Here is a 19,185-nt window from a genome sequence, read left to right on the forward strand (position 1 = left end):
ATTATTCAACCAAGAGTTACAAGAGTTGTAATCAGTAAAGAGTTTACTCACCTTGAAAATGTAATGGTTGATGGTAAGGCCTCAGTCCGGTCAATTATTGCAAAAATAAAGGATCTTGGAATCACTTAAAATTCAATTGGGATCAATTAATTATTGAATAGAGTGTTTTAAAGTTACCAAATGAATGCATTTGTGGTACTTTAATTTTAAATTAAACATAATTATTCAACTTTGCCTTATTTTGACATAGATGGGTAGCCGTAGTCAAAATGACAACAACGTTTACAACCTTCGACCATTCCTTGAGAAGGATAAGTTGACAGGGGATAACTTTTCCACTTGGGAAAGAATGCTAAGACTTGTTCTGAAATATGAGGGTAAAGAGGATATCATTGACACCCCATTGCCAGGACCTCTGCCAGAAAACCAATTGCGGCAGAGATCAAGAAGCACAAGGAAGCTCATGATAGAGCTATACCTATCACTTGCTTAATGATTGCTACCATGGAGCCTAGTCTTCAAAAGCGTTTTGAGGACCAGGATGCCTACTCAATCATGCAAGAACTCAAAGCTTTGTTTAAGAAACAAGCTAGAGTTGAAAGGTATGAGCTCCATCGTGAGATTCTGGATTGTAGGATGGAGAAGGGAGCCACATTTCATGATCATGTTTTCAAAATGATCGGCCTAATTCAAAGTATGGAGAAGTTGGGGCACCCATATAGTGATGATTTGGCAACAGACATCATTCTCCACTCACTACCAGAAAGTTTCAACCAGTTTATCATGAATTTTAACATGACTGCCACTGCAAAGACTATGAATCAATTGCATGCAATGCTGGTTAGTGTTGAGAAACAAATCCCTAAGGAACCTAAGAAGGAAGTTCTTATGATTCAGAAGGGAAAGGGGTTCAAGAAGAAGGGGAAAAAGGCTAGTGCCAAGAGCAAGGGCAAGAAAGTTGCCAAGGCTCCTGAAAAGCCTAAGACGACTCCAAAGCCCAAGGCTGCAAGTGAAAGTGAATGCTTTTACTGCAAGAAGAAGGGACATTGGAAGCAAAATTGCCAGAAATACCATGACTTCCTCAAGAAGAATGGAGCATCAACCTCAAGTATAATGTTATAAACATTTTCACTTAGGTATGAGATACCAAGTTGCAGTGCTAAACATAGTGATGTTGCGTAGGAACTGCAAACAAGTGAAGCTAGCAAGGAAATGGAGCTTGAAGGTGCACTAGAAGTATTTGAGTGACCAGAGATATCTTCATAGTTTTAAATTTTGATTAGGTTATCATGATTTTAGAACAATTTCCAGTTTTGCTGAGACAATATTTCGGTTTTCTTGTTTTGAATACTGAATTTGGTTTACTTGGCTTGGACAAGTGTTGATCCATGACCAAGGTAATAAATTGTTTTCATTTTGCTAGATATGAGTTAGTTTTGTTTTATGACATTGATATAAGTAGATCACAAAAATAAGATTTAGATGATTCAAAGTACACTTACTTAAAACAAGTAAGGTTAGGTCACATAAACAATTTGCACATCCAAAGTATTGGATGGACTCTCATTCTTATATGATTATAAATCACTTGAGAATTAGAAGTCATGCTTGATAAGTTAAGATGACCAAGTTCCTTTTAGTAGAAAGGGTAAAGGAAGCTAAAATGACCTTTTGGAACTCATACATATGATGTATGTGAACCAATAAGTTCAAAGTTGGCAAAGAGATTTAAGTATTTCATCACTTTTACTAACGATTTAAGTAAATATATCGATAATTACTTAATGAAGTAAAGCTTGGAAACATTGAAATGTTCAAAATTCCAAAATGAAATGTAAAATCAGTTTGAGATAAAACAATTTAGCACCACAATATGATTGTTGTGATAAATATTTTACTCAAAAGGAATGATCGTCTAAAGGGAATTGTTGAAATAATTCACAATCCAAAAACATTACAATTAAAGAGTATGTTTATGAAGAAGAAATCAAACTTTGTTTGCCATTGTTTGATCCTCGATTTAATGATTTACAAATACTGTTTTGAGGATATGCATTAGTACAACAACAATTACGAATATACTAAACAAAAACTTAACCAAAGCAGTAGAAAAGATGTCATAAGAGTTATGATTTAGAAATGTTCCAAAAGTTATCTTTTCTAAACAGGATTAAAGGTTATGAAATCAATGTAAAATGTTTACAAAGATGACATAATGCACCCTAAATCAGAAAATAGTTCTTCATGAATTTTATCATGAAAACTAAAAGGTATTATTCCTACAATCGCGTAGAAACAAAGTGTTTGTTGCTCGTAATAGTGTCTTTATAGAAAGAATGTCTTCCTACAAAGCCAAGTGGGAGTAAAGTTAGATCTCGATGAGATTCGAGACGAGCAACAAATGGATGTGGATAACACTACATCAGAGACGAAGGCATATGAAATCAGCTAATTTGATAAAACATGTGTCGAAGCAAGCTAATTCCACTAGCAAGGCTTCTATCGTCCTCCTAGAATGAAAGGCTTCAAAGAGTTGAAGACAATAATTCTACTGTCGCTCATACCTATCGTAGGTTACTTGGGATCAAAGCAAATAGTTTGTTGAAATTCTGAGAAAAGGTGGATTCTAAAACTTTCTTATTAGAACGGTTAGAATTCATGGTCTACAAGAAAGCTTTGGATAAATGCCAACTCAGGAAATGGCTTGAAGCCATGAAATCCAGTATGGACTCCATGTTTGTAAAGATGTGTTAAGTCCATAATAGTCTTACAAATAGGGTCAAACCTATTAGTTGGGTAAGCCTATTCGGATTATTCTAGTTATGGATATCAAAATCGCCTTCATGAAATGTTCTTGATGGTGAGAATGTATATGATACAACCTAAGAGTTTGAAATCCAAAAAATCCTAGAAAGTTTTGCAAACTTCAGAAATTCATTTATGGATTGAAGTAAGCATTAAGGAGTTGGAACATTCATTTTGATTAGGCAATCAAACAGTTTGATTTCCTTTGTAGAACAAAATAATTCTTGTAGAGAAAAGAAGTTTAGTGGGAGATATTGGTCTTCTTAGTCTAGTATGTAGTTGACATACAATTCATATGAAATGATATGTCAATGCTAGAATGAGTCAAGCAATGGTTAGAAAGATTGTTTCTATATGAGATAATTAGGAGATGTTGAGTACATATTGGGAATCAAGATCGATCCATGAAGTGAATCTTGAAGAATGATTGGAATGAAGCGAGAGACTTATGTTGATAAGGATCTTGACAAGTTCATGAAGCAAGACTCTAAGAGAGGATGTCTTCCCATGTTTCATGGTATTTACACTTAGTAAAACTCAGTGCTTCGTTCAAAAGCTAATAGAGTTGAGTTGTATGGATAGTGTACCTTATGCTTTTGCAAAAGGTCCATTACATGTGCCATGAAATGTACAAAGCAAGATGTTGCATATGACTTGTGCATGTGTAGCAGGTTTCAAGCAAATTCAGAATAAGCAAACGGAGAATTACCAAGAATAGATCCTTGAGTACTTGAGAAGCACTAAAAGGAATATTTCTAGCTATTGTGTTAAATGGTAATTTAAGCAAGTTGTCAAAAGGTTACACGAATGCAAGTTTTCCAAACAGGCAAGATGATTCTAGATGGTGATCTAAATGCATATTTGTGTCTGGATGGAGAAGGACATTGTGCTTGAAGAGTTCAAAGCAAAGCACTGTTGCATACTCAATGTCAGAATATGTGTATTAAACTATAGTAAGATAGTTACAGAGGAAGTTTGGATTAAAATGTCATGTGACTCACAGGTCACCTTTGCCCAAGAACAAAGGAGCCAGAGTCACATCACAAATCCAAACAAAAGCATATAAGATATCACCTCAATTATGAGATCATTGACCAGCGAAAGGTCATGTTCTGCAAAGTTTTATTATGAGTGAGAAATCACTAAACTCCTTCCATGGACTAAGATATGAGAGTCATATTAAAGTCTTAGGATTGAAGCAAGTTATGTAATTCAAGTTGTATATGTTTTGAGAAAACATATTACATGAGAAATGCATCAATTTGCAGAATTATGTTTAAAATAGAAATTATTATTTCTCTTATTTAATTATGGTTTTGGAAATTAAATAAAATGTCCAAAATAATTATGAATTGATGGGCTCATCAGGTTGATGACCTGGTGAATTGAAACCCCACAGGTGAACAAAATTCATATATTATTTAAAGTTCCTAGTTCGAGATCATTAAAGTGGACATAAATGATTTCAATAAATGAACTAGCATGTAAGATTGATTGGATAGCACAGTTTCATGGGCTATAAGGGCATAGTGATGCTCGATCAATCACTTGGATATGCATGAATGATGCATGATCGAACTATTGACCTACTTTGAAGTTCAAGTATAGAGCTTCCATATATATTAGTGGATTCCTTTGACATGAGTGGAACATTGATCATTTCATTCAATGGATGTTGTGACTGTGGTATACTCAAACGTCTAGCCGTAACTGGAGATTATAAAGGGTGTTTCCCGGTTATTTCAGAAGTTGAGTGGGAGTCATGTTCCCACAAGATTGGATAGAGTCTACCTATTAAATTAGGAAATGTGTCATGGCCGCTTGAAAAGGGAGAATTCAGAAAATATGTGGCCACGTTCAAATGCATTACACAGTAATAATTTGGTTTTGTAATTCTAACTCAGATTTCAAGAAACGATTTGTAGATTAATATGATCTCGACATGTGATGCAATCATATTATCAAATCGACACATATATTGACTTAAGGAATTTGAATATTGCACCCTTGTCTCAGACAAGTGGGAGATTGAAGGAGTTATGTCTTTATCGTGTGCAATTACTAGATATATAAATGGATCAAATTATGGAGATAATTCAGTTCGTACTTTTGGGTCGTCGTTTTTCCATAGCTAGAGGTACTAACGATATTTGGACTAGTAAAATAGCCCAAAGCCCAATTGGACGGATCCTATAAGGTCATACAAAGGGTCTAGATCGAGCATTAGAGGACGAGGCCCATCACGGGCCTCATCACTGTAGGTGGCCGGCCATGTAAGGGAATTAAGAGGTTTTTAGGCTTTGTGCCCTAGTCTAATTATAATGAGATTATAAATAGACTAGGTGCCTAGGTTTGCAGTATAATATGCAATTAACTGATCAGTGTGATCAAACCCTAATTAGCAAACACAAAACCCAACCCCTCTCATAGTCCTCTCTCTCACACGGCTCTCTCCTCCTCCTAGTCGCCGGTGGTGTCCCGTGGTGGTAGTGGTTCGTGCGGTGGTCGGTTGTCCATAAAGGTGGTGATTGCGGTTTTCCTCAATCACTCGACCAATCTACTATTGGTGGACGGCTTGTTCGAATCTCGTGGACTAAGTAGAGGAGAAACACTTGGGGCTCTATTCTCTCCCTGATTTGCCTGTTGAACAGCTTCGTGGAATTCACGCGTCAAAGGTATGATTATGTGTCTTATGTGTTATGCATGCAATTTTGGGATAGGTACTTGATTGAATATGATTCATGTTAATTCCGCTGCGTAGTACCTATAAACTCCTACAACCCCAACACCGTGGCTCCGGCAACTCAGACCCCAACGCCGGTGCCGGCATTAGCGGCGCACTTGAACCCCCTCCCCTCAACCACCTCCCTCTCTCACGAAACCAAGCGCGCAACCACCGTCGAGTCCCCTCCCCAGCTCCCCTGCCCCTCCATACCCAGCCTGGCCTGCCTGCCTCCCTCCCCGGCATTGACGCGCCAAGAACCCATCCCCAAACCCAACTCCAGCGCGTGACTTACCCCCTCCCCCTCCCCTGAACCACCAAACCTCTCCCTCACTCCTTCCCCCGCAAAAACCCAGGCGAGCCACCACGATTTAACTCCCTTAAACACAGCTCCGGCGTGCCGACCTCCTCCATCCCAAGATTCTGGCCGCGTCGATCTCCACCGTCCACCGTTTCCAGCCACGTCGTCGAACTCCCCTGCCCCGATTTGCTTAGGTTAATGGAGCTTTGGGGTTGGGTTAAATGGTTAATGGGGTTAAAGGGTTGGGTTGGGTTGGCTTGGTGGGATTTCGGTCAGCGCAGTGGTTTCATGTGTGGGTGGGATGGTGATTCAAGGGTTAAGGTTGGGCAGTGGTGGCTGAATTGGTGTGGCTTAGGTGGTGGTGGTGGTTTTTTTACTATTTTTTTTAATTTTTTGACTAATCAAGAAGCGACACGTGTTAATTATACTTTAAAAAAAAATTACCTACTCAACCGGTTCCAAGTAAAATGGGACCATTTATAGCGGAGTGGGTATAAAGGTGGGATTATTTAAAAATAATCCAAAGGTGGGATTATTTTTAGCGGACGACCTAAAGGTGAGATTATTCCGAGCAATTTTTCCATTCAAAAAATTATGTTTTTACAAACACCTTTTATTACAAGCGGCTAAGAAAACATCAACTATTAATAAAACAAAATTTTATTTAGGGTAATGCTATACATGACCCTTAGGGAGATATATATAAGCATTAAAAACACTCTTGAAAATTTTATAAAATTAGGAATTCATGACAAAAATATGCATAGATCAGTGTAATTAGAGTGAATTTGTCATGATGCTCATACACAATATTTTTTTCAAGCCATTAATGGTATTCCACTAACCATGAAGAGAGTCAAACGGAAATTCAGTCTCAAAATCGAATTATCAAGACAAAAAACAAATAAATAAAATAAATAAATAAGCTGGTTATTCATGAAAAACAGAAGAAACATAATATTACGCAGAGTACTCAATAAGTTCCATTCTACGGAGTATAAAACATCAACATCAATTTTATTTCCACAATTATTCTAATTGTTACATACTTTGTATTGTACTCAATTATTCATACATCTGACTAAAAAAATAAGAATATGCAAAAAAAGTTTAGAAAATTCTACACAAATAATTTTTTAATAAAACTATTATCACTGAATTTGTTACCAATATGTTTTTTAAAAAAATTGTTACCAACATTTATCTCCATATCTTATCTAATATTCTTATTATACATTTACACCCCAAACCAAATGATTTTTGTTATTTTAAAAAGACTAGCCATGAATTTGGGTAAAAAAAAAAGATTATTATAGAAATAAAATACGAAGTATACTAAATTGAAGAACAAAAATCAGATGCAAATAAAATGAGAAACTAGAAAAATTACCCAATTGAATAGGACATTAAATTGGGAAGGAAGTGAAAGAGGGATATATATTAGATGAGGATTTTAGGCTGTAATTAATTATAATTTTTGAAAATTGGAATATTCATCTTCCCAAATTGAAGGAGTTGATTGATTGATTTCCAACGTCCCAAGGTTAAAAGAAGGCAAAAATTTTACTACGGAGACACGGGGTATACGCCTAACGCCTATGCAATGTTACTTTTTTTTTTTCTTCTATTTGGGCTTCTTGATATGGGGCCCTAGGCAGCCGCCCCGCCTGCCTTGGTCCAAATACAGGCTTATGTTTGGGACATCCTAATACAACATCATGCGTGGAAACCAAGTGAAGATATTGTTAAAAAAAATGCAAGCAAAAGACATCCACTTAAGGAAGTGATTCAAAGAGATCACATATCAATGAAAAAAGCAACTAATCATTTTCATCAAATCCAGAAACACCAATCAGTGGTGATATTAGGTATTCAGGCTTCCCTTCTAACAACAATCTAGCAAAAACAAAGGAGAGAGCAAGATGGAAAACATGCCACTTTGAGCATTGTAATACCCCATATATTGATACGTATTTTCTTAATTAATTATTACTTCTTAAAAAGGGTATTTTAGTAATTTAACTTACTATTTGAATTTTGGAGCCAAAATTTTGTTTGAATTTTGGCGCCAAAAGTATTATGAACCTAATTATTATTTTTAGATTTTGAATAAGATTTATTATCCATTTAACTTATTTTAAAAACCGGATTATTTATATATATTTCGGATATTTTAATTAAATAATATTATATTTTATTATTTATTTAAGATGGCCGAAAATTCCTAATCTAATGACTATGAATTTTTGATTTTCTATGTATAGAAAATTTGATTTTCTTAGATATTTTATTTAGTGAATAATTGGTATTTTATTAATTAATTATTTTATACCATAAATATTATTTAAACAATTATTTTCAATTCCTTAAAACTATCAAATTAATTCCATAAATATCTAAAGGGAGGTCCGATAATATGATCTTAGGAAAGCTCAAATTTTCGACCACCATGATGGATTTTTAATATGATCTCCTTGCAATCTCTTATTTTCCTTAATTTTATTTTTCCATCTATTAAATGTTTGACCATCTTATTTTCCTACCTTATATCTTCCTTGATTATTCCCCAAGTAATCTCTTTGCCATATTATTTTTCATGACAACATACTTTCCTTAATTTTATTATCCTTAGTCACCTTAATATCAAAACTTTCCATAATTCTTTATTCTCTTCTCCAAGTAATTCGTTAATTGTTTTTACTATAATTCTTCCTAAATTTTCCTACCATAGTTCATGCATGAGCTAGCCTATAAATACCCATTGATTCATGACTAAACACTCGCACCGATTCCCCTAAACTTCTCTTAATCCTCTCTTAATTCTCTTCTCATTATATTTTCTTTTCTTGCGCCAACCATCACCACCAAATACTACCCTCCACCCCCAGCGCCACCTGCCACTAACGTCGCCACCATCAGTCGTCGGCCCCTTGCCACCACCTCTCCTCTTCTTTTACTTTGGTTTTCTACCTTATCTTCTTCTCTTCTCTTATTTAATTAATTATAATTAATATGAGGGATTTATAAAACTTACTATGAGCAGTTTAAATTAATTAAAATCATATATTTATTCATATTTATGAGGAAATAATTTATAAGGTTCATGTACATATAGTTGGGGGTTTTTAATTTAATTGTTGTGAGTATTTGTTAAACTTATATTAATTATGGTTATATTTTTTTGTATGGTGTGTTTGACAAGAGTTCTTGAAGTTCTTTGTGTGATTTCTAGCAAGTATCAAAGGTAAGTTTAGGTGGCTTGATATCTTTGAAATTGATTAGATTGAAATAGCATGTATTATATGATTTTTATGATGATTTAATTAAATCGAATTGAATTATGATTTATGAAATAAAACCATTGGTTTTAATAAATGAATTGGAGTATTGATTTTCATATCATGTCTTAAATGATTTAAAATTATTTACCATGCATTAAAGGCTTGAGTTATTTTTTGGAACTATTGAGTTAGAGGTTTATTGATTATTTAAAAAGCTTCATAAGCATTTTTTTTATGAATACCACTATAAGGATTTATTAAAGACTATGGACTTTGTATGCCCTAGTCTTTCTCCAAGAATAGCCTTGAATTAGTAGGAGACTAGCTTGGGGGGTGGGCACACTTAGAGAGGAGATTGAGTTTTTAAAATAATTGATTTCATTGATCATTATTATTGAGTTATTGAAATTGTTTGAGAATATTGAGAATCGGTTATGAATCATGAGTTTTGGAATTTATTGGAATCGGTTTTGAAATCAAGTTTAATTTGCTAATAAATTGAGTTTAATTATCTTGCACTTATCGTACTTAGCATATTTTGCTAATTCGTATTTCTTATTTGTTTTGGTTCGCCCTGTTTGCCTTAATGGTAAGCAGTGTTGACTAATTTTAGGTGGAGTCAATATATGAGCATATGGAGTCCCAGGAATGTCTTCATATAGATTAGGAATGTTGGTCCTTGTTTTAATTATGAGTACTCATGACAATAGTTACTATTTATGGTTTTCATTAATAAAGAAAGAGTATTGAAGTTTTCCTCTGCAAAATATTGGTTTTCAATTAGTAAGTTTGAGTAGCCTTGCGTTATCACTCGGCAGTAATACACCTAAGTCTCTCCACAATGTAATTATACGTATTATACGAGTATTTTTGTAGAGGGAGATTTGGGGGTGTTACAAGCATGTCAACAATGGCTGGACATTGCCTAGATTATGAACCTCATTAAGCAATAAGAAAACCAAGTGGAACTTACAAGGTTGCAACTAGAAAGGGAGATGAAGCAAGGAAGAAAAGAAAAATTAATATGGAGTTATTTAAACACCTCGATTCAGAGCTAAACTTATCTTCGGAAGATCAAGAACTAAGGAGCAATTTGTTAAAGAAGTTGTACCCCTTAAACTGATGTATTAGTGTATCATTGATTATAGTTTGGGAAATTCTCCTTAGTGAACTCAGGCTTTTTAATTTTCTCAGTGTAAACGGAAAAAAAAAATTTATTATCATTGGCAAACCCTAATTATTTCTACTAATCTAATGCTAACATTAATGATGATTTGATGTAATTTTTTTTAATGAAAAAAAAATAAAATTCCTAAAATGCCCTAACTTAACCGCAACCTATCATCTTCTTTCTCATCTCTTTCTTCCTCCTTAGTCCTTACCTTTCTCACTTTCAAGCTCCCACCCAACCACCGCCGGCCAGCCACCTCTCCTCCACCCCCACCAAGCGGCGCACAACCCTCCCTTGCTGGTGCACCGACCTCCCTTATCCCTATCGCGCCTCTCCTTCCCCTTAACCCACCACCCTTCCCCAAACAATCCCCCGAATCCTCATTCTCTCCTTCTTAAATGATGAATTTTGACTCAAAATCTCCTTAATGTCTACAATTCCTCCTCCAGATTGTTGTAATTTCCTTTGTGTTGTACTTAGGGTTGAATATGGGGTAAATTATTGTCCTACAAATTAATCAGAAAATCAAACCTAAAACATGGAATAACATTGCAGTTAAATTTGGTGAAAATTATAGAAATCAGAGATCCAACGAAGAAGAAGAAGGATCACCGATTGAAGCCTCCATAGAACCGCCAGGAAAGGTAGAGCTAGTCGACATTTTTTTTTTCTGATGAGATTTCAGCAGCGAACGACACATGGTGAAGAGGGGGAAGGGCTGGGATAGCCGGCAAGGGAAGGGAAGGGGTTGTAACTGCCGGCGAGGGAGGGGAAGGGTTGTGACGACCGGCTATGGAGGATAGGTGTAACACCAAAGTAATTCTCTCTTAAAAAACCCGTGAATAACCTGAATAATTCCAAGAGAATTACTGGCGTGCTACCGCCACGTGTTCAAACGTTAAGGCTTTTTTAGAAAATAGCAGCGTAAAAACTAAAACAAATATATATAAGTTTCAAAACCAATAACCAAAACCAAATTAAATCTTACAACATGGAACCCTTAAGGCCCTTATTCAAAACTTAAACAATTAGAAATAGTATAAAAGTAAAGTTGAGTATAAATAACTTTAAATGTAAATAGCAATTAAAAAAAAAAGTAACCAACTCTCCACTCAAGATCCCACCATCTAGAACAGATGATGCATGTGTAAGAACCTGTGGTTAATCTGCTCCCCAATATTACAAGTGTAAAAAATGGATCGTCACAGGGTCATTGAAAGGCGAAGGCCATGACCAAAGAAAGACACACACAAAAGCACGCAATCAGCAAAGTTGAGTACATCAAGCTGCAAAATAAATTAAGAAATACCTAACATGCTACTAATAATCAAGCAGAAGCATCATTAAAATACAGACTTAACACATGCCTCAATTATCAAATTTTTTAAGACCACACTAGTTGATATTAACAAACTCATTTATTTATTTCATTGGATTTAGCAATAGACAAGGTTGTCCAACCCATGTCCCATTTGGAACATCAATAAAAGAAAAACCCCATGAGATCTCACCTAACTCCTAGTTTAAAAAAAATTGAAATAGGAGACTCATAGATCAGACGACCTCGATAAAAGTACACGGCTAATACCCCATATACCCCAACCCCTGATTGTCATTACTCCAGACGTGCACCAATCCAGAGTTTTATTGCTCATTCGTCTTGCACTTTACGTGATTTACAGGTTTAGACTTGGTGGTGACTCATATGCATAACAATACAAACATTCCAAACACAATTCAATCAGACAAGGCAAATTTCCAATTTAAATTCTTAATAAACAACATTTATTATTTATTCCTTTACTACCTCGGTGTATAAACACCTTGAGTGCATAAGGCACCCCAAACCTCGTCTTATAAGACTTGAATCCTTTACTCATCCTGTTTGCATAATCATGAATGAGTAATAAATTAATCTTTACACCAATCACATACCTTTGCCTCTAAGTGCACCTTGCATAATTAGAGCACAAATAATACTTGCAATACAAAATAAGGCACATCATTTGAAATTCACAATCTATAACCAAACAATTTAACCCACTCAACGCTATACATGATACTAAGTTCTCGATCCGTCCTTAAACATGCACCTACAAGCAAGGTTTCGTAACTTGTACATACCTTGTGTAAACAATTCGGTTTGCCACTTTGAAACTAGAAGTCGCCTTCTACAAAGTCCTATCCTAAACCAAACAATGAGAAATAAATCAATACCCAAGCAAATAAGTTTAAAGCAATACTAAACTACTTTAAACCTCTTAAATCATCAAAATAAAGCCTTTAAATTGTCCCCAATAGTCAAAGTTAATAATATAACATCCCAAATATAAGTTTATATGTTAAAATTATGAAAATATAGTGTATAACAAGAAATTCCAGCAGCTTTAAAGTAAGTAAATAAATCTGAAAATTTAGATTAAGTATATAAAATGACCCCATAAGCATCATTACTTGAAATTATTGTTATATAGCAAGTTAGTGTGTTAAAAACCCAAAAATATGTCAATTTAATGTAATTAGAGGCTTCAAAATAAAAAGTATGAAATCTGAAAATTTGTACTTGAAGTTGTAATTTAAAGTTCAAAGCTTTTTAATCATAAAATACCCACAATAATTATTTTATAGGCTGAGAAGCATAAAAAACATGACATTAACATATATTGCTCATAAAAATCAAAACTTAAATAATCTGAAAATTTATATATAATCAAAATAATCATACTTTGATGTAATTTAAACATAAAATAATTAGATAACTTGATTAGTATGTTATCAAGGCCTAAAATATGAAAAATCATGGTTTAAACCCTAAATTATACAACATATATAATCTGAAATTTTATATAATAATTTAAACATGCTAAAACTCATAAATTTATAATCTTTTATAATTTAAACATACTATCAAACCATAATAACCATAATTAAGAATTGAAATCAAATAAAAATTAAAGCTTTAAATCAAAATAACAAAATAAAAGAAGTGAGAAAAAAGGGAGGAAGAAGGGCAAACTGCATGGGGGGCGTGGCTGGTCCGTCGGGGGTGGCCGGAGGTACGGCTGGCGGCGGTGGTTGTGCGTCTGGGCAGCGGTTGGAGCTTCAATTTTTTTTTTTTGCTGATTTTGCCGTGAGAATTGAGGGAGGAGAAGAAGTTGAGGGTTTTATTTTTTTGTTTTTTCTGTTTCACGTGAAAGAGAGAAGAATGGGTGAGGGTTTTTATTTTATTTGGGTTTTATTCTCCTAGTTTTATTAGGAGTGGGTTTTGGGTAATTTGGGTTTGGGTAGGAATTAAGTAATTGGACCACTAATTTAAGGAAAGGGCTATAATTTTAATAAAAACTTAGTAGTTTTAATTTACTAATAAAGAGAATTGTATTACTTTTACATTAAATAATCCATACTTATAAAACTGAAATTAAATTATTGTAAAAATAATAAATGATTATATTAGAAAAATATGGGGGATTACAATCTACCCCTCTTAAAAGAAGTTTCGCCCTCGAAACTTAACCCAAAAATCATAATTTCTCCAAAACTGTTCAAACTTTTATGTTTTGTATTGCTGTAAATTACTTGCTCCTTAACAAGTATACTCAAGAAACTAAACTTTGTGCTCAATGAACTCATACTTGGCCAGAGTTTACATACTTTTATTGTATGTAAACACAATAATAATGCATAATGATAATCAAAAACATGAAAATTCAAGCAATAAATGGTATAGTTGAGGTAAAAGCGCGAAATTACATCGCATTCTACCCCCCTCAAAAGAAAAGAGTTACGCCCTCGTAACTCACCTCGTCAAACAACTCGGGATACTTATTTCTCATCTCTTCCTCGACCTCCCAAGTAGCCTCTTCGTACTCCTGGTTCGACCAAAGGACTTTCACTATCTTCACATCTTTGGTTCTAGTACTACGCACCTTGTGATCTTGTATCTTGACCGGTCTTTCTTCATAAGTTAGAGACTCATCTAGTTGAATAGTCTCCGGCTGCAAAATATGGGTTTCACTAGGCACATACTTCTTCAATTGGGAAATGTGGAACACATCATGCATTTTCTCGAACTCCATTGGCAAAGCCAATTTGTAAGCCACTTTCCCCACACGTTGGAGAATTTCATACGGACCCACATATTTTGCACTAAGCTTCCCTTTCTTGCCGAATCGCATCACACCTTTTGTTGGAGAAATCTTTAGAAAGCCCTTGCCCCCAACGCTAAACTCATCATCCCTCCTCTTCAAGTCGGCATAACTCTTCTGTCTATCTTGTGCTGCCTTAATACGCGACTAGATTAGTCTCACCTTGCTCACCATATCCTCCATGAACTCTGTTCCCAAGGTTACTCGTTCACTGTAGTCATTCTAGCAAACTGGGCTTCTGCACTTCCTTCCATACAATGCTTCAAATGGTGCCATCTTGATGCTTGCATGGTAACTGTTATTGTAGGAGAATTCGATCAAAGGTAGGTAATCCTCCCAATTCCCTTGGAAATCTAAAGCACAAGCTCGTAACATATCTTCCATGGTTTGGTTTGTTCTCTCAGTCTGACCATCTGTTGCAGGATGAAAGGCATTAATCATCATCAATGATGTTCCAAGGTTCTCTTACACTCTTTGCCAAAACTTTGATAGAAATCTTGGGTCTCTATCTGACACTATGTCCTTGGGAACTCCGTGCAACCGAACTACATTCTTCACATAGACACTTGCTAACTGCTTTTTTTTCCAGGTCTCTTTGATAGGAATGAACATCGCTGACTTAGTAAGTCTGTCCACAATCACCTAAATCGTGTCATTCCCAGTACGAGTCTTTGGTAAGCCTGTCACAAAGTGCATGGATATAGAATCCCACTTCCAACCTGGTATTTCTAATGGTTGCACCTTTCCCATGGTTCTTTTGTGGTCTATTTTCACCTTCTAGCATGTCAGACACTTTGATACAAACTCAGCAACCTCTCTCTTCATATTCGGCCACTAATAGTACTCTTTCATATCCTTATACAACTTATCTCCCCCATGGTGAACTGAATATGGTGCATTATGGCATTCCTCCATGATTTTTCTTTTCATCTCTTCGCACTTTTGTGGTATACACCATCTCTCCTTGTATCTCAGACTGCCTTCTTCATGAATCTTGAATTCAGTCTCTGCACCACTAGTCACTCGATCTCTGATTTTCTACAATGACTCATCTTCTAATTGCTTCACTATAATCTCCTCAAATATGGATGGTTGGATTATCAGGGCACTCAGCAACCCCTCTAACTGTCCTTAATTAACAACCTCAAGGTTTAATCTTCTCATATCCTCACACAACTCATTGGCGACAATTAAAGCATTGACATCATGGCTTGACCTTCTACTAAGGGCATCTGCAACAACATTCGCCTTTCCCTCATGATACTAGATGTGGACATGGTAGTTTGTGAGAAACTCTAGCCATCGACGTTGCCGCATATTCAAGTGATCTTGGGTGAAGATGTACTTTAGACTCTTATGGTCCATGAAGATCTTACAAGAAACACCATAAAGTTAGTGCCTCCAAATCTTCAAAGCGAACACAACAGCTGCAAGCTCCAAGTCATGGGTAGGGTAGTTGACTTCATTTTTCTTCAGTTGTCTCGATGCATACGCGATCACCTTTCCATTCTGTTGTAGGACACATCCCAGACCATGCTTCGAGGCATCACTATACACTTCGAATCCTTTTCTCCCATCAGGTAATACCATCACTGGTGCAGTGGTCAATCGCTCTTTGAGGGTTTGAAAAGCTGATTCACAACTCTCGTTCCACTCAAACTTTCTCTGCTTCTTCATAAGGGTAGTCATGGGTCTGGCTATCCTCGAAAAATCCTTAACAAACCTTCTATAGTATCTAGCAAATCCCAAGAAACTACGAACATCAGTCACATTCTTAGGTGTAGGCCACTCACTCACCGCTTTTATCTTCGCAGAATCCACAGATACACCCTCCTTCTAAATGTAATGCCCCAAAAATGCAACTTTCTCCAACCACAACTCACACTTAGAAAACTTAGCATACAACTTGTTCTTCCTAAGGGTTTCAAGGGTAGCTCTCAAGTGCTCAGCATGTTCTTCCTCATTCCTTGAATACACCAAAATATCATCAATGAACACGACTACAAACTTGTCCAAGTACTCATGAAACACTCGGTTCATCAAGTCCATGAATATGGCTGGTGCATTGGTTAACCCAAAAGGCATGACCGTAAACTCGTAATGTCCATATCGAGTTCTAAAGGCTGTTTTTTTAATGTCTTTATCTGCAACCTTCAACTGAAGGTACCCTGACCTCAAATCAATCATCGAAAATACACTTGCCCCCTTCAACTGGTCAAACAAGTCATCTATCCTAGGTACAGGGTACTTATTCTTCACAGTCACATTATTCAACTCTCTGTAATCAATACATAGCCTCAAACTTCCATCCTTCTTTTTCACAAATAAAACAGGTCTCCCTAAAGTGATGCATTGGGCTTAATGAACCCCTTGTCTAACAACTCCTGCAATTAAGCCTTTATCTCACTCATCTCAGCTGGTGCCATTCTATAAGGTGCTTTTGAGATAGGTGCAGCTCCTAGAACTAAGTCAATGGTAAACTTAACTTACCTCTTAGGTGGCATTCCCAAAATCTCTTCTGGAAAGAAATCTAATAACTAATTCACAATAGGTACATCCTCCATCCGCCTACTCTCACTCATACTCAAATCTTGAACACAACAAAAGTACAATGGACATCCCTTGTTCACTAGCTTCTTGACCTTCAAAGCAGAAATGATCCCAAAACCCTTAGGCTTCCCTAAACGTCTGTAGGACACTGTTTTACCCAAAGGATCACTCAGTTGCACCCTCTGCATCTTATAATCTATCTTTGCCTTGTATAAACTCAGCCAATCCATCCCCAGAATTACATCTAAGTCCCCTAATTTAAACTCAATAAGATTCGATGGAAAGATAGCTTCTCCTATTTTCAAAGGCAAGCCTTTGAATATTTTATTACAATGAACAAGTTTGCCCGTAAGCAGACTGACTGACACATCAACATGACTCGATTCAGTTAAGTTTAAATTACGCATAACAGAAGTCAAAATAAAAGAGTAAGCTGCTCCAGAGTCAAATAGAGTGTTGACATAGACAGAATGAATAGAAAAAGTACCAATAACTACATCCGAGGACCTCTCAGCTTCTCCCTTGCTCATCACAGACAAGCACCCGGGAGTGTTGTTTCTTGCCTAGTAACCATTGTTGTTGTTGCCTGAGTTGTTGTTGTTGTCATTTCCAGACCTATTGTTGTTGTTGCTACCATTCCCAAACTTCCCATTTTGACCATTTCCCTTATTCCCTGGTTGTTGAAGTTGTTAAGCCTCTGCTGGGTGTTCTCACCATTCCCACTATTTCCCTGTTGTTTCTGCTTGGTGTAACACTCATACTCCCTGTGCCCCCTTTTGTTATAGAACCGACAAGTCACCAAATTCCCATCACAGTCTCTCCTGGGGTGGTTCCTCCTACACCTCTTACAGTGGTAGGTTCTCTCTCCATTGTTAGCATTATAAGAATTGCTAACATTTTGGTTACCCCTATCAAATGAGTTCCCATTTCTAGTCCTCTTAAAGTTACTCTAGTTCTCAAATTTTCCAAAGTCCTTCCTTTTCTCCCCAGCCTTAGCACTCGTACTAGCACTCCTAGTATTCAGATGGTACAGGTGTGCATCTCTCTCATAAAACTTGTCGAGGGTTTTAAAAACTTTTCCGGCTAGGTCCTTTTGTAACTCGTCAGTCAATCCATGCTCAACCCTCTGAGCCTTCAGTTCTTTAGTCGGTACAACCTCAGTATCGGATCAAACCTAGAAAGGGTCATAAACTTATTATAATACTCAGAGATTGACATATCTCCCATTACCAGGCTTATAAACTCCTGAGCCTTCTGTTTCTTCAGGAATGGAGGGTAAAACTTGTCCCTCAAGGAGGTCTTAAACACTTCCCACCCAAAGTTAGGTTTGGCCCTAACGGTCACAACATTGTCTCTCCACCAGATATCAGCTTCGTCCCTAAGGTACATAGCGGCCTGGTCCACTTTCATACCCTCAAGAGAGTTGAGTGCCACGAACAGCTTGTCAAACTCTCGAATCCTGTTTTCTAGGAAAGTAGGGTCATCACCTCCCCTAAAAACTGGTGGCCTAGCCTGGGCCAGCTTCTTAAACATCTCAGCTTGGGGTTTGACTTGGTCTCCTCGATTTTGGTTCAAATTTTCAGCCAACAAACGAATAACATCAGCTAAGGCAGCGTTCTCAGCCATTCTAGCTCTACGCCTGAATTAAAATAAATATGCACTCCATTTAAATGAAACCCAAATACTATTCACACATATTCATTGAATCACAATATTACATTTTGTCACATAAAATGGTTCAAAAGGGTACTTTGAAATTGCACCCCCTTGTCCCAAGCAAAACCACACAATAAAATCACGATTCATACGCGGGATCAAATGAAGTTAAGAAGATAATTTCCCCATCCCGCGACACTCTTACTAAATTTAATCATAGACAAAGAAATTCTTCCCAAAATTATATGATCAAAAAAATTAAACTTGCTCTTGCTCACAATTAAAAATAAAATGAAGCTCTTAAAGTAAAATATCAACTTCTTATAATAACTTATATAAAGGTATCAATCCCAAATAATAACTCTGTAGCACTAGTTACTTATTAAAATTAATCATCCAAATCATACTATAATGAGGTTCTAATAACCATTATCAATGAAAAATGCCTTATTCATGCTAACACCACCCTAACAAAAATAATCCTCAAGGTATCACATTGCTTTTCTTATCTTTCTTCTCATTATAATTATTAACATCAAAATCAGGATCATTTT

General features: G+C 36.1%; 1 protein-coding gene across 1 annotated transcript; it reads right to left on the reverse strand.

Annotated features, from left to right (window-relative positions):
* Positions 1–17,504: 17,504 nt before the first annotated feature.
* LOC110689353 lies at positions 17,505–18,601 on the reverse strand. The gene is made up of 2 exons (XM_021866135.1): positions 18,132–18,601; positions 17,505–17,883 (listed from the first exon to the last, which is right to left on the reverse strand). The coding sequence occupies exons 1-2, from the start codon at positions 18,599–18,601 to the stop codon at positions 17,505–17,507; spliced, it is 849 nt and encodes a 282-aa protein (XP_021721827.1).
* Positions 18,602–19,185: the final 584 nt, after the last annotated feature.

Source organism: Chenopodium quinoa, unplaced genomic scaffold, assembly GCF_001683475.1.
Source record: "Chenopodium quinoa cultivar QQ74 unplaced genomic scaffold, ASM168347v1, whole genome shotgun sequence".
Classification (NCBI taxonomy): Eukaryota; Viridiplantae; Streptophyta; class Magnoliopsida; order Caryophyllales; family Amaranthaceae; genus Chenopodium; species Chenopodium quinoa.

What these genes read in the sequence shown, in the direction of transcription:
- LOC110689353 (XM_021866135.1), bottom strand. Translation starts at nt 18,601, where the DNA reads ATGGCTGAGAACGCTGCCTTAGCTGATGTTATTCGTTTGTTGGCTGAA. An exon ending in AGGTTTGATCCGATACTGAG is followed by an intron (nt 17,884 to 18,131) that starts GTTGTACCGACT and finishes CTCATTTGATAG; the next exon opens with GGGTAACCAAAATGTTAGCA.